At 42.1% G+C, this 26877-nt stretch overlaps 1 protein-coding gene across 32 annotated transcripts in view; it reads right to left on the bottom strand.

Annotated features, from left to right (window-relative positions):
• RBFOX2 (RNA binding fox-1 homolog 2) overlaps nt 1–26877 on the bottom strand; it is a 175270-nt gene that overhangs the window by 43252 nt on the left and 105141 nt on the right. For 24 of the 32 annotated variants that reach the window (XR_014539131.1, XR_014539132.1, XR_014539133.1 and 21 more), the window contains one exon: nt 8439–8585. Coding sequence is in view for 27 of the 32 variants with exons in the window: in XM_083574032.1 (XP_083430158.1) it covers nt 8439–8585 (147 nt within the window). In the remaining 5 variants the exon portion in view is untranslated. The remainder of the gene's footprint in view (nt 1–8438; nt 8586–26877) is intronic. The other 8 variants (XM_083574030.1, XM_083574054.1, XM_083574034.1 and 5 more) reach the window with 1 other exon arrangement.

The following is a 26877-nucleotide window of genomic DNA, read 5'->3' as shown; positions in this document are numbered from 1 at the left end:
CTATGCCTTTAATACTATCTGGCAAGGGCTAGTTGCTGTCTTGCCAGCTTAAAGCAGGACCCCAACAGCTAGCCCCATAAAGTGGGTTTAATGTGTTGTCCTTAGAGCTGGGACCTATGTTTCGAAGGAGACCATTCAGCTGCAATTTGGCAACAACAAAAACAAAAGAAATTTACCCATTCATCACTTCAGCAATTCAATAATAATTACAATGGAGCAAATTTTGAATGCAACTATTTTCAGCTCCACATCTGAATCATTATAATCTTCAGATTAATAAGTGCACTCCTTAGATGACCCTGGTGGTCCCTTCCAACTCTACAATTCTCTGATTCTCTCATTCGCTTAAGGCAGGGTACACTGTTTCCTCTACAATAGACCAGTCCACACAGGAAGGCAAGGTACGACTGGAAGTTTTACAAATAACTGAGATGACTCACAGCCTGTAAATACTGAAATAGTCTCAAGTGTGTGAAAACAGCTTACAATTCTTGCTAGCTTCAAGTCAAACAAATGGTATATTTCCAAAGGTAAGGTAAGAAAGTCGTAGATAGGATCCTAGCTTGTTTTATTAGACACTGGGTTGTATTTTCACACAGCTTTCTCAAAAACAAATCTTGTCTGTATATCTTGTCAACAAACATCATTAAGCCTTAGGGCTCTGAACACCTGGGACCAGAATTTTAAGTGCATCCTAGGGTGGATTACATTAAATCAGGGCAATTAAGTCAATGATTTAAATACATAAGAGTGCAGAAGTCAGATTTAAATGAGTGAATTGAATCAATTTACCAATTTTTAAATTCATATATTTCTTGAACAAGCATATATACTAATTGGTTCATATACTGACTGAACGTATCAGCTTGCAAATAAATACAAATTTTACACTACCTAGGAGGAGCGTATTCCCAAACCTTTGGTCATGCAACCCACATTTTGTGCTACAGAATTTATAAATCCCAACAGACAGAATACAGTGGTACCTCGGGTTAAGTACTTAATTCGTTCCGGAGGTCTGTTCTTAACCTGAAACTGTTCTTAACCTGAAGCACCACTTTAGCTAATGGGGCCTCCTGCTGCTGCCGCGCTGCCGGAGCATGATTTCTGTTCTCATCCTGAAGCAAAGTTTTTAACCCGAGGTACTATTTCTGGGTTAGCGGAGTCTGTAACCTGAAGCATATGTAACCTGAAGCATATGTAACCCGAGGTACCACTATACATGTGAAATCAAGTGTTTCTGTTTGACTCTGTGCATATGCAAAGATACTAAGCAACAGAACTTATCTGAAATAATACCCTAAATTTTCCAAAAACAAGGACTGATACTTAATGGGTAGAACAGTGTTGCTTCATGCGATGAATAATAAATTTGCAAGCAATTTGATCAAGAGTCTAAATAAAATAGTCATAGTTTGCATAATAATAATAATAATAATAATAATGATAATAATAATAATAATATAATTTACTTTGCCTTTAAAAAAATCAAAACTCAGGTATTATTGCTCCCGGGTAATTGTTTTAAATAAAAAAGCAAGCATTAATGTGATGCTTGCATTTCTTTTCAGTAAGGCTTTCAACCTGAAGTTTTAGATATTGTGGCTGCCTTTAGTGAGTGGGATGTGTTAAGACTGCCTTTTTGTATGTGAATGTTTTTAGCTGTCATTTTGTTTTAGTTTTTTATTGGTTTTAATGTTTGTACTGTTGATTTGAGTTTACTTTTCATAAAAAGTGACTAATAAGTTCGATAAACAATGAAGTTGATGGTGATGATTACTTGTTTAACAGCTACCTCCTGCTCTTTCAAGAACAATTTGACTCTATCTAGAACAACAATTCCTGAACACAAGAACCACTCACCAACACTGCCTCCATCTTACAATGGTTTAGTCTATTAGCCCTCATTGAACTCAATCCTGCCTCCAGGCTTTGATCCGGCATTTGATTCAAACAGTATGGAGCATACTGATGACACTGTGCTCCAAATCCCTAGATAGCCACTTTCAACAGCTTCACATACAGATGCTAACCTCAATGGGAGACAAGAGGGAACCCTGCAGGACCTACCTCACAGCTCAAGAGTCAAAGACTGAACAGAAGTCGCTTATGCCATTCCCTTGTAGCATCCCTGCAGGTATGAGGGGAACCACTGTAACACTGTACCTCTGGCTCCCAAGCCACAAAGCAGCTCCTGGAACAATCAAGAGTACCGAATAGTCTGTACTGATGATGGTGAAAACTCCCTGCAAAGGTGAGGGCCCAGATAGAATGGTTCCACAGTTATGGAATTAAGGGATTCTTAAATGCTCTAGGGGATTTTCCAGTCAACATGGCTGGTGCTCCCATCAAGGCCCTAGTTTCAGTATGGAATAGCAAGATAGAAAGGACCATATAATGGGGGGCCACTAGGTGGCGCATCGGAAGATGGCTGACAATAACATCTCTCCGACCCACACGAGGTAATTTGGAGGCTATGATGGGGGTAATTAGCCTCCTTAACCACCCCAGGATTGTGGGGGGGGGGGCGGCCCTTGCCTGCTGTGCCCTATACCACCCCCGAATTTGTGGGGGTGGGGGCACTAGGCACAAAGCCCTCCTGTGGGATTCCGGCACTCCTGGACGCCGTCCCTGATTCGCGCCGCTAGTTGCAAGCATCTTCAAAAGAAACAATTTGGACGAGATAAATTGCACATGCTTCAAGGAAAAAGGGGAGTAAAGACTGCTGACAGAAGAGATCTCTGATAACAAGACAAGAATAAAATATGAGAAGATACGTCAAGATACGGTATGACTGAGGGGGGAGGGGGGGGAAAAACCTGCCTTCCTTTTTCTTATGTGATTTAACAAGAATCCCCTCCCCTAATGAGTCAGAAACTAAGGACTTTGTGGATTTAAGGCTGTGTGGAGATAAACTTTCGAACCAAAGCAATGTTTCAAGATGAAGCTGGAAAGCTAAGAGTTTTGGAATGACGCAGTTAAAAATGCCGTCGCCATTTTGGGAGGCATTGTTGGAGCTCTTGGGTCTGGGAGGAGAAAGAGAGAAATAGAGTTGTTTACATATCGTGGATCAACTCCTCGGTGGGACTTAAGAGCGACAAATGCCAAATTCATGATGGAAAGAGCGATGCTATCTACGAAGGAGATATATGGAAACCATCTGGACTTAGTGGAGGAACGGGAAATCCACACAGGATTATTATTTTGCTTATTGGCTTAAGGAGACTAACAGAAGAGATCGTAAAGGAAAAATAGAAATTATATGAACAAGATATGATGTGGAAACACCAAGATAAGACTGGATAGAATTATAAACTTTGTCTGGAATGATGGTACTGATTTGGACATTAACGCAGTAATAAGAAGATGATTTGAATCCCCCTTTGGATCTTGAAGTATGGGTTCCCCCAACAAAATTTAAAAATTTGGCTTTGTAATTTGGAATTATGTGATGTGATTTAATTTGATGTGATTGGCCAGTTAATAAAAATTATTTTTTAAAAAAAAATAAAACTAGCCTCTTGGCTCTCGCCTGCATCAATATGTAGTGTGCCAGTTGTGGGACTTAAGAGCGACAAATGCCAAATTTATGATGGAAAGAGCGATGTTATCTATGAAGGAGATATATGGAAACCATCTGGACTTAGTGGAGGAACGGGAAATCCACACAGGATTATTATTTTGCTTATCGGCTTAAGGAGACTAACAGAAGAGATCGTAAAGGAAAAATAGAAATTATATGAACAAGATATGATGTAGAAACACCAAGATAAGACTGGATAGAATCATGAATTTTGTTTGGACTGATTGGGACTGATTTGGACATTAATGCAGTAATAAGAAGATGATCTGAATCCCCCTTTGGATCTTGAAGTATGGGTTCCCCCAACAAAATTTAAAAATTTGGCTTTGTAATTTGGAATTTATGTGATGTGATTTAATTTGATGTGATTGGCCAGTTAATAAAAATTATTTTTTTAAAAAAAGAAAGGACCATATAATTCCTAGGTGTGCTTTTCAACATTGTAGAGACTAACTGGCCCCTTGCTTTTCTGTGGAGCTTTGCTCAATGAAACAAGCCCAATGACAACTAAAGTATAGGTGGTGTGCAAGTCCCATAGTGAACACAGGTGGGAGCACATAATTGTGGCTACTGTGTGCACACGGTGGCAAAGAAGTCCTGCTTTACCACAACTAATTGTGACTCCTGGCCTACAGTCAGGAACATCTGAGACTTTGGAAATCAGCTGTGGAAAATTTGCAGAGCACTTTGAGATCAGCCATCATTGTCAGTCCTGATGGTCTTTTTTAGATTGCATGACAACGTAAGTTGATGCTTTATGCTCCAGGGCAAAGCTGACCTCCAGGCTGTTGCTGGATCCTTCAGGGACTTTTTCACTCCTCCCACGTAATAATATTCTCTCATGGCCCATTTTCCTGCTAACTACACAGTTTCTCTCTGTTCATGTATTTTTGGAAAATTCACTTGAGGCAAAGGCCTTAAGTCTTTCATAGATGACATTGAAACAATCGAACCTGACACTGGGAAAGGCTGGGAGGTGGGATATTCAGCCACAGACAGCAGAAGCTGCAATCATAGGTCCCCTACAAGATAAAGGGCTCGTTTAATATGATTCACCTAAGGGAAAGCTCTCTTACTGCAGTAGCAGTAGCAATAATAAGAACACCACAACTAGCGTAAATATTTCACTGTCCCATTTTATAGTTTCAGACTGTTTTTATGTTGTTCGGAAATGCTGTACGAGCAGGAAACCAGAACTGAATTTCTGATTGCTTCCCTGCTCCAAGTGTAGAGCCTACCCCAAGCTTCAAAATGGCACATGCTCACGCATGTGTGCCTAAGAAGTAAAAAAAGAAGTTTTAACAGGCTCTATCCCTGTGGCTGAAGTCAGAGCCAGGAAAACCAAAGCTTCCAATTAAGTAAAAGGAAAGATGAAACCCACAGGCACCACAGTTCATGTGCACTTCCCCTTTTACTTTTATGCCACTGGAATAACCTTCCAGACAAAACATTTACCCTAAGTAGAATGACGGTAAATGGTAACCAGTAATTTGGTGGAGACGGGAATTGCAAAACATTTTTCTAGTCTAATGTAATCCGGCATTGCTCGGGCGTTGATTTAGGACTTTCCTCCCACCTGTGAATGCTAAAGGTAATGTGCTACCTTAAGGCTCCATGAAACATGCACATGTTTATCAGAAGAATTTCAGGTGATGGCTAGGATAGACAGAGAACATTAAATTAATGAATTTCATCCCCTCTCTTTACCAGTACAGTGGTATCTCGGGTTACAGGCGCTTCAGGTTACAGACTCCGCTAACCCAGAAATAGTACCTCGGGTTAAGAACTTTGGGGTGCGGCGGCAGCAGGAGGCCCCATTAGCTGAAGTGGTACCTCAGGTTAAGAACAGTTTCAGGTTAAGAACGGACCTCCAGAACGAATTAAGTTCTTAACCCGAGATACCACTTTATACAATCACTGTTTTCAGCCTGAGAGGGAGTAAGGATGCACTGGGACTCATCCTTAAGCTACAACCGATAGGCACAAAGAAATCCCAGAGGTATCACTATTGCTAAAAATAAAAAAGCACGGTGTTGTCCTTGAGCCCTGACCAATGAGGTGAACAGGGAACTGGGAGGCAATATCAGGCAAACTGCAAGGGTGCCACATAACCAATGTGACAGATGGGGGAATAAGTAACTTTGGCAGGCCAAGAGTGAAAGGCCTCCCCAACAATACTGCATTAAAAAACCCCAACCTCAAACCTATGTCCCCTGGTATTAAAAATTTGGAAAACATTGTGGCAGATAATCTTTGCTTTCTGAATGCTGAGGAACTGAAAAGATTGTCTACATTCTTTTAGTTGTATTTCCTTAAAGTGGGAGCGGGGGGGGGGTGGTAGAAGTGAGACTTCTATGCCTGCTGCAGTATTTCACATGAAATTGTTCACAGAAATTTAATAGTTCTGAGCCTAAGGATCTGGCAACTGAGTGGGGAGATCTGCATACAGTGGTACCTCGGGTTAAGTACTTAATTCGTTCCAGAGGTCTGTTCTTAACCTGAAGCACCACTTTAACTAATGGGGCCTCCTGCTGCCGCCGCACCGCCAGAGCACAATTTCTGTTCTCATCCTGAAGCAAAGTTCTTAACCTGAAGCACTATTTCTCGGTTAGTGGAGTCTGTAACTTGAAGCGTATGTAACCTGAAGCGTATGAAACCTGAGGTACCACTGTATATGTATAGGGGAGGTTTGTTTATCTGCCTTCCTTGGGGAAATCTCCTAATTCTGATATCGTTTCATTTGAGTCAAGAAAATTATATTCTCAGACTCCTCCACCACAAAGGACTGTAAAGCTCAATACACATTTAGCAGTGCAATGTTCTGTTTGGTCATCTAAGCAGAATGTGGAGACTTGAATGAAGGATACATAGAAATCAGAACTGTAAACACTTCCAAAAGCAGCCCTTCACTTGTGAATGCACTAACTCTTGGGACAGCCTAAAGAATATGTCATGCTTTGAAATGCTAGCCCTAAAGTCAGATAAAGACTATATTCTGCCCATGCCTTATAGGCATATGAATTTACAGTGACTATTGGTAACACACAAGGCAGCCCCAAGACATATTTTCAGAATAATATATTGCAATGTCAATCATGAATATAAGGCATAACTCATTTCTGCTGTAGGTCAAAAAACCTAGACAAAAATATAAAAGTTTAGGCTTATCAGCCACAGCAGCCCAAAATATGTTCTGAGAAGGCAAACTATTATCTTCCAGATCCTGAGAACTAGGAACCAGTGTTAGAAACTGAGATATGAAAGCTAGGAGCTAAATGGCACCTTAAACCTAAGTTATGGGCTAGGCACGCTTCTTTTGTAAAGCTGAAAATGAATGATCTGCAGCTAAAATGTTATGTTCATTTTTCACATGGTCTAGTCCTTCCCCTGCCCACCCCCCTAGTATTCTTAAGAGGGTCTTTTCTCCAGCCTTAAGAGAGTAGCTAGAAGTGGGGAGGCAGAAAAATGTCCTCCTTTCCTTCCATTCAGTAGTTTTAATCTGAAATCTTAGGCACTGCTTGTGCTAATGAAAGTCCCTGTCACAGAATGCGCCTAGAACAATGGGAGCTTCGAACACTGCTAGGAACTGAGGAAAGACCAGAGCACTATGCCCAACTCATGAACTTCTCTACCAACAGTGACCCCCTAGATGCTGTAAACAGAATGCAAATCTAAATTGATTACTCCTCTGACCTAACTTGGTTCAGCATCATCACGGGTGTGTCATCTTATCTGTCTGTTATACGGATTTTGTAGACAGAAGCAGCAGCAGCAGCAATTTTCTCCAGAGACACCCTTTTCTGGGACTTTACTGTTGTAACTCCTCACTACAGCGGTACCTCGGGTTACAAACACTTCAGGTGGTAAACTCTGCTAACCCGGAAGTAGTACCTCAGGTTGAGAACTTTGACCCAGGATGAGAACGGAAATCGCGCGGTGGCAGCGGGAGGCCCCATTAGCAAAAGAACGGTTTGGGGTTAACAACGGACCTCCAGAACGAATTAAGTTCGTAACCCGAGGTACCACTGTACTGTCCAGTGGACACCATTCTTGTGTAGTGGTTAGTGGCAGACTAGGACTGGGAGACCCAGGTTCAAAGTTCGGCTAAGCTGTGAAGCTCAGTGGGTGACCCTGAGCTAATCATTCTCTCTTATCTTACACTCTCGACCTTCGGTGAGCAACTTGATCAACTGTATTTTAGAAATTCAGTATTTTCCAACAGCATTTTAGAAATCCAAGTGTATGACATTCAAAGATTTGTTCTCTCCCCCCCCCCCTCTCTTTGACATGACACGTATTTCTACATGTTTAGAAATTTAATTCTGAACGATACTTTCTTCTTGCGTGCTAAGGACAAAAGCCATCAGGTTCAGGTTGGTAATTTAAAACAGACATGGCTCAAACATGCTTGCAGCCTGAAAGCCCACCATCCCAAAACCACAAGATTGAAACTAGGGTATATTCTTTTTAATTGGATCTTAAGGAGGAACGTCATTTTCAGGAAATGAACGTGTCCTTCAGAAGGAAAACATTAACTCCCAGTTACATATTCACACCACCTGGATCCTCTTTTGTATGATCTCAAAGAACCGGATCCAGACCCCTGAGGGAACTGCACTATGCCAACTGAACACACCTGAGGCACAGGTGTACTTAATTCTTCTCTGTTAGACTGCGGTGACTTTGAAGGGAAAAAACTGCAGTCCCGAGGCACCCCCCACCCAAACAGGGTGGGGGCTCATGAGAATATATTATGTTTTATGTTTTAAATTGTTACTCATTTTAAACCTTCTGGGGGGGGGGCGGAGAGAAAGCGATACAGCCCTATGGTTCCTTAAAGGTCATATTAACATACCCCAAACATCTGCCGGAGATCAGGATCCCGAAAGCGGAAGGGAATGTTGGAGACATGCAGCCGCTTTGGAGTAGATTTGCTCTCGGTACTCTCGTTGCTTTGTGTCTGTGACGGCTGGCCATCCGTCTGTGCCCCTCCTTCTGTCTGCTGCAATTAATTAAAAAAAAATAAAAAGTGGAGAAGAAATCACAAAAATTCCAGCCAAGATTCATCCATTTATCGGTTCATGTCTCTGGTATTTACACCACCCTTCTTGACCTAGTATCTGAGCACCTTTAAAGTAAGTTTGATAATAACAGCAAAGTTCAACAAGCAATCCTTTGTTCATGCAATGGTTGAGAGAAGAACAAAAACAGTAAGAGAATCTCCACAGAGAATGTTATTGGGAGATCAGTTGCATCAGTGTAATTTGGATGTGGATTGAAACAGATACAGCTAAAGAAGAGCGAATAACTGTGCCAATACATTTACTGCAGAAGTAGATACCTTTTAATTTTTTTAGACCGAACCTTTCTTAAGGCACTACTTTCAACCTGTGGCATTTTTAATATATGGATCTAATGGTGCACCCATATTAGACATATCCTGCTTTCCTACCTTTAAAATCCTCTTGGCGTGCTTCCACTGGCATTTAGCTTTCAACACGTCAACATTTCAAGTTTATAATGATAGCAAACAGAATCAACAGTACACAGCACGTATACAGCACTTTAACATAGTCAAAGCATTTTACATATTGTTTTTTCCAACAACCCTGTTAGGTAGGTCAGTATTATTCCCAAACTGCAGGTGGTGGCATTCAAGCTGAGAAAGTGTGGCTTGCCTACGTGAGTGCAAGGCAAAGGTGAGATTCTAGCTATGGTGCTCTGATTTGTAACACTCTCTTGATCACTAAGCCATTCTAGCTTTAAATAGTTCAAGTTTATTTTACCATCATCTCACAACTAATATAGGGCCTGGTGTACCTTCTATGATATGTGAGTTTTTTGGGCTTGCCACCCGTGGGTCCATGATTCTTTTTAACCCCATAGAGCGGCTGCTGCTGGCATTACTGCATCAGTTTGCTACCCCACTGCTCCTGAGACTGCGTGCAACTGCTGCCAGACGTAAAGAAGCCGTGAGGCCCGCTAGCAGCAATGCATCCTACTTTTCCTTTTCACTGGCTGTGCTTCTCTTGATACCAGTGCTGCCTTAATGGACAGTAAAAGACCTTTTATACAGGAACTACAGCTTTACAGCCTAGCAAGTGGGTTTGTGAGGTGCCCTGCTTCCAACATCTGGTGGCAAATTATTCTCATCAACAACTACTTCCACTGTCTCTCTTCTCTTCCCAATCAAATCTTTTGTTGCCCTCTCGACATTTATATTGATTCCTCCTCCAAAGGAGACTGTTACTCTTATAAGATGCCAAATTTTTGTTTCTTAAATTGACCTTACAAGGTGATGGAAGCCAACCCACATTTATATACATTCAGGGGAAAAAGGAAGTGCACTCTCTTTGAATTTTGTGGTTTTACATACGAAGACATAATAATAATCATTTGTTCCTTAGCAGGTCTTCAAATTAGGTAAATACAACCTCATATGAGCAACGCATGACATATTACACCATCTCATGATGTATTTAACAGAAATAAAGCCAAAATGGAAAAGCCATGTGTGAAAAACTAAGTACACCTTATGATTCAATAGCTTGTAGAACCACCTTTAGTAACAATAACTTGAAATAATTGTTTTTTGTAGGACTTTATCAGTCTCTCACATTGTTGTGGAGGAATTTTGGCCCATTGTTCTTTACAACGTTGCTTCAGTTCTTTGAGATTTGCTGGCATCTGTTTATGCACAGCTCTCTTAAGGTCCTGCACAGCATTTCAATTGGGTTGAGGTCTGGACTTTGACTGGGCCATTGCAACACCTTGATTCTGTTTGTTTTCAGCCATTCTGCAGTAGATTTGCTGGTGTGCTTGGGATCCTTGTCCTGTTGCATGACCCAATTTCGGCCAAGCTTTAGTTGTCGGGCCGATGGCCTCACATTTGACTCTAGAATACTTTGGTATATAGAGGAGTTCATGGTCGACTCAATGACTGCAAGATTCCCAGATCCTGTGGCTGCAAAACAAGCCCAAATCATCACCCCTCCACCACCATGCTTCACAGTTGGTATGAGGTGCTTGTGCTGATATTCTGTGTTTGGTTTTTGCCAAACGTGGTGCTGTGCATTATGGCCAAACACCTTCACTTTGGTCTTCTCTGTCTAAAGGACATTGTTACAGAAGTCTTGTGGTTTGCTCATAGGCAACTTTGCAAACCTAAGTCGCGCTGCCATGTTCTTTTTAGAGAGAAGACGCTTTCTCCTGGCAAACCTTCCAAACAAACCATACTTGTTCAGTCTCTTTCTAATTGTACTGCCATGAACGTTGACATTTAACATGCTGATGCCTGTAGACCCTGAGATGTAAATCTTGGGGGTTTTTTTGCAATTTCTGTGAGCATTGCAAGGTCTGACCTTGGGGTGATTTGCTGGGACGTCCACTCCTGAGAAGATTGGCAACTGTCTTGAATGTTTTCCACTTTTGAATAATCTTTATCACTATAGAATGGACTTAAAATTGGTTGGAGATGGCCTTATAACTCTTCCCAGTTTCATGGGCAGCAGCAATTGCTTCTCTAAGAGCATTGGTCATCTTTCCTCCTTGGCACTGTGTTAAAACACACCTGAATGCTCCAGGCCAGGAAACTTCTAAAACTTCGGCTTTTATAGAGATGGGTACACTTTCTGAAAGGGACGCGGGTGGCGCTGTGGTCTAAACCACAGAGCCTAGGGCTTGCCGATCGGAAGGTCGGCAGTTTGAATCCCCGCGACGGGGTGAGCTCCCATTGTTCAGTCCTAGCTCCTGCCCCCCTAGCAGTTCAAAAGCACCTCAAGTGCAAGTAGAAAAATAGGTACCGCTCTGGCGGGAAGATAAACTGAGTTTCCATGCACTGCTCTGGTTCGCCAGAAGTGGCTTAGTCATGCTGGCCACATGACCTGGAAGCTGTCTGCGGACAAACGTTGGCTCCCTCAGCCAATAAAGCGAAATGAGCGCGCAACCCCAGAGTCATCTGCGACTGGACCTAATGGTTAGGGGTACCTTTACCTTTACAATTGCTGATGATCAATTAAGCAAGGGCATTTGATTAGCAGCACCTATCTGCTACTTAATTCCTATGGAAGCAGGAAGGGTGTACTTAGCTTTTCACACATGATTCCTCCAAATTGGCTTTATTTCTGTTAAATAAATCATGAGACAGTGTAATATGTTATGTGTTGTTGTTCATCTTAAATTGTATTTACCTAATCTGAGGACCTGCTAAGGAACAGATGATTGTTACTATGTCTTCATATGTAAAACCACAAATTTCAAAGAGAGTGCACTTTCTTTTTCCCATGACTGTAAGATCCTGTTAAAATTGGGTGTAGGATACAATTATTATGAGGGTGCAAAGGACCATGCAGCTCAATGCCAAGTGCTATAAGCCATGAAAGCCGACATTTCACTGAACAGCAGCAAGTTAACCTGAAGTGCAGACAACCCTTTAGTTATTAGCAGGATTTCATAACATAAATTAGTTCTCCATCCTGCTTCTCCTTCTCTGTTACCAATAAGGCTACAATGAAGAACAGTGTCTTGCTCATGTTCGTAAACAACATAACAATCCAGTTTCGTAGGGCAGCGTCTCAGATAACCATCAGAATACCTCACTTGAAGTGCAGCTTTTGGCTTATGTTTACTTCTAAGGTGTTTTACTTACTTTAAAATCCACTGAGAACAAAAGATCCATTGTGTGCCATGCTCTTTTGCATGTACCGTCTCTAAACTTATTGTGCATTACAGATGACACTGGGACCTAAACATGGTGAAAGGCTCTAAACGTTGAAAGAGACAGAAAGCCTTATTTAATCTTTGTTTGAATCCTTCCTGCAGGAGATTTTGTGTAAACCTTATTACGACATGGTTAACCTGCACCATTAGGGAACCCAGTTTTGGTGAGGCCTGAAAAAACGTGACTGATGTGTTCTGGCAGGAGCAAAGCGAGATCAATAATAATCTAATCAGTTTTTACCGCAGTTACAGCTAAGGAAAGCACAATGAAATACTTGCTGGTTTGCAGGTGACTTAATACTTCGTGCCTGATTCTTCTTGTTTACAACACAGGCTAACTCCTCTTCATCATTAGAAGCTGAAAGATTATTTTGTAGGTTTTGATATGCTTCCAATTATTTTAATAGACAATTATGTTAATGTGGGGGTGGGGTGGTATTCAACTAAGTTTTACTCAGAACAGACCTCCCATGTTCATTAATTTCCATGAGTCTACTGTGGGTAAAATTTAGTTGAATATCAACCAATATATTCCAAGAAATTTGCATGCTTAGCTATGCACTTTTTAAAAAAGTAAGTTTAAAACCATAAAAAATTATCTTCAAGAAGGGCTGCTGGTTCTTTGTGGATTTAGTAAAACAGGTTTCAAAGTCCCTGGCTGAACTACGAAACCCACTGGATGGCCTCTGGTTTTTCAGCATCTTACAGCCTAAGGCTGTAAAGGAAAGAAAGGGTGGATAGTGCACATTTAAGTCAGAATTCCTTGAAAGAAGGGCTGGATGGCCATCTGTCAGGGATGCTTTTGTTGTGATTCCTGCATTGTAGGGGGTTGGACTAGATCACCCTTGGGTGCCTTCCAACTCTACAATTCTATAAAATGCGACAAGTACGAAAATCCAACATTTATCACCATCTATTGCAGTGCCAACATCTACTTTTAAGAATCTAGTATGAAAGGGTACATTATCAGAACCCAGCAACTTAAATTATGTTCTCCAAAATATTAAAATGATGCTTTCATGTGACTTAACTGAAGCTAGATAATAAGGACTATAGAATTCCCAAAAGAGGTGAAATAGGTCCCTCAGCCACTCTTAAAAGCAGCACCACTAGGCTCTATTTGTCAGCTGCTACTCTTTCTCTCTCATTCTTTTCCAGATATGACCTTGGACTTGTGTATAAGCTTTTCAGGACAAACAAAAGCATATTAGCAGCAAACATTCACAAGGCAACGTGCTGAGCAAAGCAAGAGCAGCTTTCAGCTTTGCTTCAATCAGGCAATGAATGCAACATAAACTCCATCTGAGCATCTGCAGTCACACAATGCAAAACAAGACACCAAACAGCTGGGATAAACTAATTTCATTCAACCAAGAATCAATTTCAACCAGCCCCAAATATCAAATACACACATGAGTTTCCTGACAAAGGTACACCTGATCACATCACAAGTATACTATTTACAGTGGCTTCCAATTCCCTCCTCACTACACTGACAAAATTATCTCCAAACAAATGCATGGCGCACCCTGAGGGGAGAATCAATGCAGCTGGCTTGTGATTAAATCACACTAGGCTGTTTGGCAGTTTTATTTTTGACTTCGTCAGAGTCCTCTACTCCCCAGGGTAAAACTGTCCAAGGAGGAGGACAGAATGCATGACATCACATCCATCATCTGCGCAGACAACCACTAGGAAATAGTCTCCCTAAACAACCCTTGGATATCATTTCTTCCCCCATGGTCCAAGGGGTCTCTCTCTTTAAAGTGCTTTTTTTTTTTTGCACTCTGGAGCACGGCTAATGCAAATTTCCAAATTCTGAGCAGCTTACAGCAGATGGTGAAATTGGCAAGTTGACACAGCCTTCCAGATGGCCACAGACATACGGCCCATCATTCCCGCTCCTGGTTACAAAGGGTGCAGACAGAGTGAGGAAACTGGGAACATGGCTGAACTGGTGGTTCTCAGTGTAACAGGGCTCCCATGGGTGGTGTGAATAGTTGGCGGGGATGTCCCTGCTCCTCCCAAACCTCTCCCAGTGGATACCTATACTGGGCCTGGCAGCAGGACCCTATTCACTACATAAGCTTAAAAGGTGAAGTGCATAAAATTATGTATTGTGTGTGACGAAAGTGAATAGGGAGGTGTGTTATTGTTCTCTCTCTCTCATAACCCTAGAACCCAATATCATCCAATGAAGCTGAAATGTGTGAGATTCAGGACAGACAGAAGAGAGAGAAAGAGTGCTTCTTCACACGCTGCAGTGTTAAACTGCAGAATTTGCTATTACAATTTGCAGTGATGACACCAACTAAACTGACTTCAAAAAAGGGAAGTGGACAGATTCCTGAAAGATATGGTTGTCCATGGTAAACCACTGAGCCTCTTGGGCTTGCTGATCGGGAGGTTGGCGGTTTGAATCCCCACAACGGGGTGAGCTCCCATTGCTCTGTCCCTGATTCTGCCAAGCTAGCAGTTCGAAAGCACCCCAGTGCAAGTAGATAAATAGGCACCACTGTGGCAGGAAGGTAAACTGTGTTTTCGTGCACTCTGGCACTCGTCACGGTGTTCTGTTGCACCAGAAGTGGTTTAGTTATGCTGGCCACATGACCCAGAAAGCTGTCTGTGGACAAACGCCGGCTCCCTTGGCCTGAAAGTGTGATGAGCGCGGCAACCCCATAATCACCTTTGGCTAGACTTAACCGTCCAGGGGTCCTTTACCTTTACCTTACTAGCCATAATGGCTATATATTACCTCGAGTACCAGACACAGTATGCCTCTAAATAGCGGTGCTGGGGAACATGAGTGGGAGAATGCTATTGCACTCCTCAGCAGCTTGTGGGCTTCTCCTATCCATCCGGTTAGCCACTGTGGGAACAGAATGAGGACTATTTGGGTCTTCTTATGCTCTCTTCCTCACTCCTTGTCTTGTTAGCGTGAGGAGTAAATGGAGCAATCAATGTTTAATCCCTTGGGGAAAATTTTGCATCCCTAAACCCCATAACCATCTTGTGGGTGTATACTGCCATATTTCTTTTCGGTGCTCCTAATCAGAGGCAGCGAGGACAAAGGATTCACTTCTGTGGCTGCACCAGGTTGTGGCACTCCCTGCCTCAAGATATTTGTGTGGTTTCTTCCTTGATGTCTTTCTGGCATCACTTTAAGACACCTATTGTGGAACAAGTTAAATTTGTCTATTAACTATTCATTTTATCTGCTGTCCTATCCCAAATTCTTTTTAGTAATTAAACAAAAAATTTACTATCATCATCATCTTGCTTTTAAATGCCCTGGCTTGGATTGTTAGCTGTCTAAAGCACATTTCAAAAGCCGAAAGGTAGGATAATTTTTTCCCTTCAATAAACAAATGAACAAATAAGGCTCTGTTCTGTCTTAATCAACAAGCTGTGATTTTGACTGAGGAAGGCTAATTACAAAAGGATTTGAGAATCCCTGCTCTAAACAGCCTGACCTAATCTTGATATAACATTTATACAGAAGAAGCCAACCAGTTCTGTTGGAATAACTTCTAAAGACTGCATACCAATGGAAATATAAGACTACGTAGAAGCTGAAATTTGTGCCCCAATTAATGTTGTGTTGTATATTGAAGAAAGCCAAGGTCTCAAATATGAGGAACGTGGGATGCCTCCCTTTTCCAGATTTCCAGTGCACATTTCACTCCTCAGAGCTTGACAGACTTCTGAAAGGTACATTTAACTTCAGACTTCCACAGAGATTAAAATATCACATTAGAGCTGCCAGAATACACCTTACTCTTTATGAGGTCATTAAAACTATAATAAAACACCGATTACCACAAATTAAGTTTTTTATAAAAATTGACTTCTGCCTCTCAGTTTTTAATTTCACTTTAAGTGATTGTTCACTAGACAGATGATGAATATAATAGACCCAGCCTTCTGATCTATTTTGAAGACAGCTTACACAGTGGCCTGGCAGGAGAAACCACCTCAAGTGTAGCTGATTAATGTATATACTTTAGAAAACAACTAATCTTCCACTAAGAAGTTTCGGCTCCTTCAGGCAAGCTCTCTGTCAGTGCCTCATTATAAGATACAGCTTTTTCTTTTCTCAAGGTTGCATATGGCTAGTCAGACTCTGCAACGAAATTAATCTCTTAAGAATATATCTGGGGGGAAACCACAACCCTAAATATTCTGCATTCTGCTTGTAATATTTAGATTTTTTTCCCCAGAATTCAGGCTATTTTGGCAAACTGCTGAATGGCAGATATGAGATGAGACAGCATGAGAGAACAAGAACCAGGAACCTTTTGAGGTAGAAAGGGGAACTGAATCAGACTTAAATCTCATGTAGACCGACACTGGCAACTATACAGGCAGGGCTGAGGAAAAAACACTGTCTGAAAATGTGGAGAGCCACAGTTAGTCCATGTAGAGCCCATCGCTGCTCACTGTCCTCTTCATCATGAGGTAGTGAAGGTGGTTATCTTTCTCCCCCCAGAAACACAGAACGGAAGCAGGAAGTCGAAAGAATGAAGCTCCTTCCCAGTTCCATTTTTGACTACTTTTCAAGGCTGCTGAACCAAAAAAAGAGATTTGCCTAGACGATAGGGTGGGAAATGGGGTGATCTGGGGGACTGGGGGGATGGAGTGAGAGTGAGCTAGTGAGACAAGGGACACACATGCACTCACAAGCTGGATCCAGTAAAATGGATAGTCTTGAAATCCCTCCCCCCCAGGTTTCTCACCACCACATCATAGGTCACCTGGTCAACAGCTATGTTATGTGATTCACTCGTGATTTTGTCATAATCCTACGTAAAAAGAATGAACATCCTTAAGGATCCATGCCTTGGATGAATGTTTTTGTGTTGCTGACAAGCACCAAATTTATGGTTTTTACAGTGCAGTCCGTCAGTGTACTCTTTTAATTTGATTGTGTCTGGTGGGACCCCATGTAAAATAAAGCACATTCAGGAAAGCCATGGAATTGCAGTGTTGAAAGGGATCCAATGGTCATCTAGTCCAACCCCCTGCAATGCAGGAACCACAGCTAAAGAATCCCTGATAGATCCAACCTCTGTTTAAAAACCTTCACTGAAGGACACTCCACCACCTCCTGAGGTAGTCTGTTAGAAATTTCTTTCTGATGTTTAGTCACAATCTCCCTTGTCATTTGGTTCCAGTGGTTTGGGTCCTACCCTCTGGAATGCAAAGAAGACCTAGAATCATAGAATTGTAGCGTTGGAAGGGACCACAAGGGTCATCTAGGGATCGCACCTAAAGCCAAAATTGCATAGAGACAAAACACATCGGAGTCAGTGGTAGATGGGATTGTCAAATTCCTTTTCCCAGGAAATCTGCCCTGTTTCTGCTCTCTTTTTAATTATTATTTTTTTGCCAAGTACATAAAGCTGAAAGCACACAAGTCAAATGTGCATAAGTTGTAAGCACACTGTATATCTATATCTATAAACATACACACACATATATATATATATAAACAAGAGGATAGGAGCAGCAAGAGATGGTAAGCAAGAGAGTGGGGGAGGAGAAACCAAAATGGTGACAGGAGCATATAGAGAAAAATGAAGAAAAGAAAAACGAATAGCTAAAAGTAACAATAAAGAATGGGAAAAACCATAGAAAAAATGAAAAAACGGGAGGAACAGGAAAGGAACAGGAATCAAAGACAGACGTGTGCTTGCTTTCTTGAAGGCAGGACAGACTGAGGTGATATCGTGCATCCTGGGAGTCACCTGCTTCCCAAGACATTGTGCCTGCCTCTGGCCACTTGGTGGGGCCCCTAAAGCCCAGTCCAACAGCCTCACTTACACTGCACAAGATAAATGAGAGCTCCCTAATTTTTTTAAAGAGGAAGGAAGGAAGGAAGGAAGGAAGGAAGGAAGGAAGGAAGGAAGGTCACTAAAACACACTGTGGAGAAAAACTACAGACAGCCTTTGCTGAGATACTGCTAATGTAGTGGCCAGATTAAGAAAACTGAATGGAAAGGTGACTGCTTATCGCAGCATGCAAAGATGAATCAAAAGTTATTTTGCAGATTCCAAATGTTCGACTAGATTGTGGCCATGAACAAGAATATGGAAAGTGGCTGTGAGCATATGAAAAGTGCTTTTGCCTCACTACTTGCTGTTGCTCATTGGAGGAAGGGCTCTGAAGTCAGAGACAATGATTTCCACTTAAGCTTGAGCCCCGGAACTTCTCAATTAAGCAATGCCTAAAGGAAAGGCTGTGTTATGTGAAGGAGGAGGGAAGCAACAATGCATTAAATCATTGCACCGGAAATGCAAACAAAAGTGTTTGCATTTTTGGAGCAATCAATACCCCCTGTACCCTGTACAAATTGTCACACATTTACTACTTTTCTCTCCTTGATACTTTATGAATAACCGCCTACAGAAAATATGGGTGCAGGAGTCAGAATGTTTGGGAGTTAATCACATCTAACCGAAGAAGAACAGATGGCGTTTGCCAACAGCTGTATCTTGCTCCAATCAAATTCCAGTGTGTTCTGTTGTTATGAGTGCTGCTTCACACATTACAAAGTTCTTAGCACAGGCACAACATATCATGGAAACCGGAAAGAACTGAAGAAATCGGCTGAGAGAGGCAAAGCAAGTTAAGTTCACTGTAGCCTGGAGGCCCAGTTTGAAATGTCATTGCAGATCACCAATTAAATTTGGCGTATCAAGTCTACTCCCCCTTGGATAATACCCCTATACATCATGATTCCCTCATATGATTTGGCATGACCATTATTTATTAGTCAGAACATCTAGGACCAAAATATTGTGCAGCCTGAAGCTCAGGAATGAGATGGGCGATCTGAAGATAGGGCAGAGTATACATTTCCCTCACTTAATTTTATTGTGTTACTATTCTTTGCTTTAAGAAGACAAAGCTTCCTGGCAGAACAACTGATTCATTCTGAAAAGAGATGACTAAAACACAGATGACAGAACTAGATGAGATGTTTTCTGGACATCCATACAATTCATAATCCTAAGAAACCTGCAGGAATCTATTTCAAACATTGTCATCTATACCTTAGCTACTGCCAGTTCTTGCACTTATGGGATCATAACTGTCAAATTACAAGGATACACATGCATCAGCTTAATTGAGAAGTTTCAGCCATGGACAGCTGACAACAGAGAAATTATTAAGAGGGGGAATATCTACAAGAATAGGCTGAATGTTGAGAATACTGTAGAAAGATTTCCACTGCAAGTTATTGAATTTCTACTCTCAAGTCAACCTCTTAACAGAGACAACACCTAATCTTTACATCATGGTCTGCAGATCAGGAACATACCACTAGCTTGCATTACCTCCTGGTCTCCATGATTTGCTGCAACCATGATTTCTGAATCAGATTTTTTAAAATAAAAAAGGCTTAGTGAAAACCAGGACTGCTTTAAAACCATGATGTTAAACCGTGGTTTAAGGTGGATTTGCAAACCAGAATTTGGGGCAATCCTGGTTTTCAGAAACCATAGTTAAATCATGCTGACAGATTTTAGTATGCTATACTTAAAAGCAGACCGCAGAAGAGAGGGGGAATTTGTGCATAAGCCAGCATTGACTAATGTGAATTAATCTAGATTTCAGAAGTCTCTGTTAATGTCATACAGACATATGATTAAAAATGTTGAGGCTGAAGTGAAGCATTCTACTGCTGTCTTTTGCAATTATTCTGATGTCAAATTCAGCACAGTAAGTTCCCTTGAAGACAAGTCTGGGAACTTCTTGACTGTGGTGTTCATCATAAGAAACTGATCTAATGTTCTGAATTACTATGAAGATGTGGGAAAGGCAAAGGAAGACCCTCCCCCCGCCCAAAAAAACCCCACTACTAACAAATCCTTCTCTATTTCGTACTTTCTTTCCCCCTTCCAATTTTTTGGGGTTCTCACAAACAGACCTGTGATGGATGGTTATATACCTAGACCAGATGGTGCAGAAAAATATCCTGTCAAGGCAGACTGCTAAGCACACCATGGGGTGTTTCAGATTTTCCAATATATGAACAGTCATCAAAATATCTTATGGTATACAAACTAATTCAGAATTACAAGGAGTACACATTAGAGGGGGCCAGGGGCCCTTTATTTGTTTATATTAAAAATAGTAACCACATAGGTTCTGAGCTTGTTTGTCCCCAGATGCTTGTCAAAGAAGGATAATGAATGTTTCTGTCTTGGCTGCAAGATGACATTTAACTAGTAGGCCAGTGATGCAGAGTTGCTGGGAATGCAAACATATTGAAGGGTTTTTTGGATGGGAAACCAGAGCTTCGTCCAGTGATTGAATGATTAACTTAACAGGCACATATAAGAAGAGTATACTATGGTAACTATGTACCCTTGTGATGGAAATAATAAACAGTTACCAGATATTAAACACTGGGATTAAATGCAACAGCTAATTCAGAAATAGAAGCTTTGCCAACAACGGCACTGAGGATAGAACTACATGTTCAGCAGAGACTTGAATTGCCAAACCCTGCTCTCTACTGAATATGTAGCTCTACACAGAATCTACAACTGCTGATAAAAAATTCAGGCATTAAGATTGGGCATAGATACTTTAGAGGAGGTGAGCTCAGGTATGGGGGACTCCTTGGTCCTGAATGGGGTAACTGTGTCCCTAAAAGACCAGGTGCATAGCCTGGGAGTCATTCCGGACTCACAGCTGTCAATGGAGACACAGGTCAGTTTTGTGTCCAGGGTAGCTGTTCACCAGGTCCATTTGGTACACCAGCTGAGACCCTCCCTGCCTGCCTGCACATTGTTTCACCAGGGTGGTACCTGCTCCAGTTATATCCCACTTGGGCTACTGCAATGTTCTCTATGTGGGGCTACCTTTGAAGGTGACTTGAAAACTACAACTAATCCAGAATGCGGCAGCTAGATTGATGACTGGGAGTGGCCACCAAGACCATATAACGCCAGTCCCAAAAGAACTATGTTGGCTCCCAGTACGTTTCCAAGCACAATTCAGAGTGTTGGTGCTGACCTTTAAAGCCCTAAATGGCTTTGGCATTGTATACCTGAAGAAGCACCTCCATCCTCATCGTCCAACCCAGACACTGGGATACAGCTCTGAGGGCTTTCTGATAGTTACAGGAAATCAGGCAGAGGGCCTTTTTGGTAGTCACGCCTGACCTGCAGAACACCCTCCCATCAGATGTCAAGGAGATTTGTGATTTTTAAAAAACATCTGAAGGCAGCCCTGTTCAGGGAAGTGTTTAGTGTTTGATGTTGGATTGGGTTTTTACTATTTTTTGTTGGGAGCAGCCCAGAGTGGCGGGAGCAACCCAGTCAGATGTGTGGCATATAAAAAGTTGTTGTTGTTGTTGTTTTTATACAAAGTATACTAATTTAATAAATAGTAAGTTGGCTGCAAGAGTATTTTGGCACAGAACCCTCAGGCTGCACACTGAATTTAAATTCCACATTGCAAATTAAAGTGTTTGCAATATGGCTAATATTATTTAATATACACAATATACACAATTAACATATTTAATCGAATATGTAGAATTAAATACATTGAGTCCCTGACAGAATAAAAAAGCTGGGAATATACAAATAATAGTAATACTAATACTAATATTTTTGAAGGCTTCTAGTCAGACTAGTGAAGCCATTAAATAAACATAGTCTGTGAAGAAGTGTGTACGATGCTGGACTACCCTCCCCTAGAAATCCTCCAAACAGCCCTGGTGTGGAGTTATCTTGGGTTAGTCTGCAGTTGACTCCCCACCCCTCACCTCAAAAGTGAATAAACTGGGGTCGGAGGGAGTTGGGGGGGGGGACAACCGGCTGTTTTTTTAAAGTGGAGCAATGACCTGTATTAAGAATAATCCAGACAATGCCCCACACTGGAAGAGTTTCTAATTGAGAATATTGAATGGGGAAACGTGCTAAATAAGGAGCAAACCAGAAAGGGCAATGCGAAGTCCAGGGATAAAGCCCGAGTGCATTTTCAGACTGTTCAGTCGGAAGCGCACCAGAGGTTGTCTGAGCAATACAGGAGAGTGGCTGTGGGGATAGGGGATAGGGATTTAACATGATCTCACCAGGCCTTGCTTCTCTTTCCTCTTCATCATATTTTTCCCCCTCATGAGGGGAATTGGGATATGAGGCTGTCTGAAATAAGACTCATAACTGGTTAAACAAACAAACAGATGATAAAGAGTGCCTCTGAGGATGTGTTGAGGTCTTCCTCTCTAAGTCTTTTGTCAAGGATCTCAGGAAGATACAAGACTTTATGGCCTCACTTTGCTATTATCTGGGTCAAGAGGGTTAAAGCGCCAAGGAGAGCCCAATAGATAGCGAGGGACCGCACTCCTCGTGCCACCCCAGCCAGAGGTACGATGGCGACCCCAAAGAGGAGGAACCAGTAGTACTGGAGGCGGTTTTGCAACCTGCCTGCCTCCTCCTCCTCAGTTCCTCCTCCGCCTGCTCCAGAGCCAAGCTAATCCCAGGCTCACTGCCCTTTCGCTCCTGCTCTAGCAGCCCTCCTCATTCCAACTCCAAGGCACACAAGCTCCAAGGTGGACCAGCTAGCCAGCCCTCGTTTCCCTAAGTGCACCCCAATCTCTGCTGGGAAGGAAGCGTTGGTTGTGTAGAGCAGCCCAGGCAAAGCCTGGCCTGGAGATATGGAGCAGGTGGCACTTGACCAGATTCCCAGCCACTTCCTTACCTCCCCCCACAGCTCAAATCAGGGGACTTTGATGGATTGGGGGAGGAGAGAAAAGGCTTCACGTCTACATTACCCTCTGCTCTTGGCCCCAGCCAAAAGCCCACTAGCTGACTGCCTACCTCATCCCCTGAAACACCGGCTTTCCTAATGAGGCAGGAAATCCGTGGAACTTAGCAAGGGCTCCCATGTTGGATCACCCTGCTTTAGAGAAAGACTTGCTCCTGTTTAGTGGCAGCTTTAGGACTGAAGAAGCTTCATGGCTTAGGTTATAAGTGGGTAATTCCAGAAACTGCTGGCCCGCTCATTGTTCTCTGTAATCTTGGCTGAGAAGTGTTTTTAAGGCCTGTGTTTTTAAGGCCTATTTGCGTGGCACAGAATCTTGAGTCAAACAATTTGAGCCAAGAGTGTGTTGCTCTGGAAAGATCTCTGGGAAATTAAAAACTCGCTCCTAGGGACTTTAGATTCCAGGCACATATTTAACTACTGAAGGAACATTTTAAAAATGGAGAACTTGTGACAGATCTGATACAAGACAAAAATATTTTAGCACCACAAAAGAGTTCAGGATGTGGTTATCCAAGGTTTTTTCTACCAATGGAGATAAATTGTCCCACATTCTTAAAAATAATTAAAGCTGAGTTGTCCCTGGCAGAGCAATTCCAAAGCAAAGATTGCTGAAGAGGCATTAAACCTGAAAGCCACAACCCTACATCATGTGATAAAAAATATGAAGCAAGGGAAGCTGCAATAATATTCTTTTTGAGATCTGCTCTACTACTTGTGCCGGAAACCTAGATCTGCATATAAAAGATCCTTCCAGTGGGATTGATGGGCTCATGGCTCAAAAACCAAGCAGAAATTCAACCAGTTACGAGGCTACAGACTTGGCGATCCATCATATATCTCACCTACTCCATTGTTTTTCCGATAAATATGATTTGGCAGGCAGCTAAGGAACAGTTATGGTGTTTCCAGAAGAAGGATTTCCCCCAGTGCCAGGTATAGCAGTCACAGGATATACAGGGACTATGCCAATTTCCATTCCAAGGGTCCAAACATTACTAGAGAGACCAACACGAATGTCAGGCTGAATTAATGAGACGCGCAAATTCTGTTTTCCTAATGTGTAGTTTTCTTGTGATACTCTTTCTCTATTTGGGGTTGGCGTAAAACAGCCATAGGGAAAACAGTCAGCATGACAAGGCCTTAGGCTAAAGGGTAGGAAACAATGCCATCATCCCAAAGGGTAAAACTGGAAACCTACACCCCAGCCCCGAATAGCTTTCCTGCACGTGTGCAGTTTACACACACTACATTGCACTGATTACAACCATGAGATGTAAGAGCCAAAACAATAAAGCCTAACAATTTATGGAGATATTTCAGACAAGTCTCCTTCAGAGCCTTCAAGTTCTGTGAGTTCTCCCTCCCCTACAGCAAAATTTGTAGGTGAAATCTCATCAGGCTGAAGGCACTAGGTGAGTCTCCCTGGGGAGAGCATTCCACAAACAGGGAGCCACCACAGAAAAGCCCCGTTCCCATGTAGGATGCCCATTAAGAAAGGCCTCAGATGATGGTAACAGGGTCCAGGTAGGTTCATATAGAGAGTGGCAGTCCTTTAATGATTGCAGTCCTGAACCGTTTAAGGTTTATAGGTCAAAAGAATGGCAAAACAGGCTGTAAACAGCAGCACTATCAATGCTGGGGGGGCGGGGGGTGAGATTCTACACCTCCTTGGGGATGCTTGTTCCATTGTGGAGGAATATTTTACCCTGCTCAGTGATGGCTCCAACAAGCATTTTTCTTGTCTTTGTGGACTCCCAACAAGCTTGACTCTCACTACTTCACCAAAATACAACTGTCATCTTTTTTAAAGGTTGTCATTCTGATCACCTCAGCTCACCACTTGACATGTGCAGCCTCCTATCCTCACTCTCACCAGTTCTCTAAGCAGTTGAATTAGCTGATGAGACGCAGTGCTCTTTCATGCAGTACACTGAGATTGCCTCCTAATATGGAAGAGGAACAGGAGGCTTGGCAGCAGCTGGTGACTAAGGTCAACGCTCCCATTATTCATTCCCTGCTTCATTGTATTAAATTAAATAAACGTCTGGACAAAGATGAAATCAACATAAACGCATAGAGGCAGCTCAGAACCGGCATACAGGAGATCCCATTTCATTTGCAGGATTCATATCTTCCATTGTCACACTGCAGACATCAAGCATTTCCATGCAAAAGATCTAAGACTGTGTTGTACTTTCAAGCTTGGGAGCAGATAGTATGACTCTACACTATTAGGCAGGACTTGTTATAGCGACCAATAATGCTTTACCCTACTTTAAGTGCATCAGGATTTGGCTTCCAACAAGAGCATTAGGTTTAAATAAGTTAGTTTAGTACCTTATGAGCCAAAATGCCTTCTTTTTCAAGTCAACTGTTTATTTTAAGCAATTTTATTTTATTTTAAGCAATGTTTTAAGGTACTGATCCATGATGCCACCTGCTCACCAAAGATAAAATGCTACCTAATGCTAAGCATCTCTATACACCTCAGACTGGTATTTTCAATCATATCCTTCCATTCAAGGCCACTGCACTCATGTAGGACTTACTTGGGAGCTATGTGTGTGCTATTAGCCAGCTACGTTACAAGAAAACTGAAAGCATTAAAAGATTAAATCCATCCTTTGCACCCAAGATTCCCACCATAATGCTCTTTATTAGGAAGTTAAGACTTAACAAGTGGCTTAACAGATGGATAAAGCTTTTCGTTTAGATAATCCGCAGGCATATTGCCCAGTTCAAGACTACAGAATTATGTCAAAAAGGGAACAAAGTAAATGGCTTTGCGGCAGTCCGAGAGTCTTGTCTACAACACCATTTCTCAATTCCATCATGGTGCTGCCTTCAAATCTTCACCACATTATGTCATTCAGAGGAACAAACTATTCCGATTCATTTCCCCCACCCCAATCTAGAAACTCCCCCCTAAAATGGTCCTATTCTTAACAACCAAAGGCAGCCACAATCGGCAGGTCTGCTCACCAAATCCAGTGGTCCATTCTTTTAAAAGATCCATTTAAAGTTAGACCGAAACACAGAGGAGCTTATAGGTCTCCTTGTGTCCCTTTGAGTGAAGATTGGATCTTCCTCACCTCCTCCTTCCCTTTATCCTACTTAATAGAAACAAGCAGTACTGACAGAGAGGAACTGAGCTGCATCAGATTAGGTGCAATAAGGGTTTGGACACCCACATTTGCAGGTAAGTTAACCTAGAAACTTGGGTATCGTGATCCCATCATGTCCAAGCCACACTGGTTATAAAGGCACCTTTCACACTGATGCCAATCAGACCCATCTGCATTCAATCCTGCCTCTGCAAACTGCACAAAGGGAGAGATTGCAAGAGAATGTGATCCATACAGAGAGGGGGCGCAGGGTGTGAAAAGACCCCATTATAAGGTCCCATCAGCCACATGAAAGTGGACTGGAGGACAGGTCAACTAGTTAAGAATAAAACAAGTTGGCTTGATTTTTCTGTCACCTTCTTAATTCATTCAGCCTGGACTGACTGACTGACTGACTGATTGATTGATTGATTGATTGATTTGATTTAACAAACACCTGCCCTTCTCAGTTCTCTTTCCAATGCTGGGAGGAATTCTCTTCTTTGGTCATCACAGCTTTTGCCAGGGAAATAGGGAGAAATTAAAAATAAAGCTTGGAATGCAAAGGTACTCCCCAACCCACCGGCCAGACTGAATGTCTAGTTTTTGCCACAAGAGTCCTACCCATGTAGTTTGGGAAAAATACAAATGCGAGAGATTAGGCATTCTCATCTGAAATAAGTAAC

Source organism: Podarcis filfolensis (genome assembly GCF_964270895.1).
Source record: "Podarcis filfolensis genome assembly, chromosome: 10".
Classification (NCBI taxonomy): domain Eukaryota; kingdom Metazoa; phylum Chordata; class Lepidosauria; order Squamata; family Lacertidae; genus Podarcis; species Podarcis filfolensis.
The sequence above is the reverse complement of the archived record's forward strand: the minus strand, read 5'-3'. Positions and strand labels throughout refer to the sequence as shown.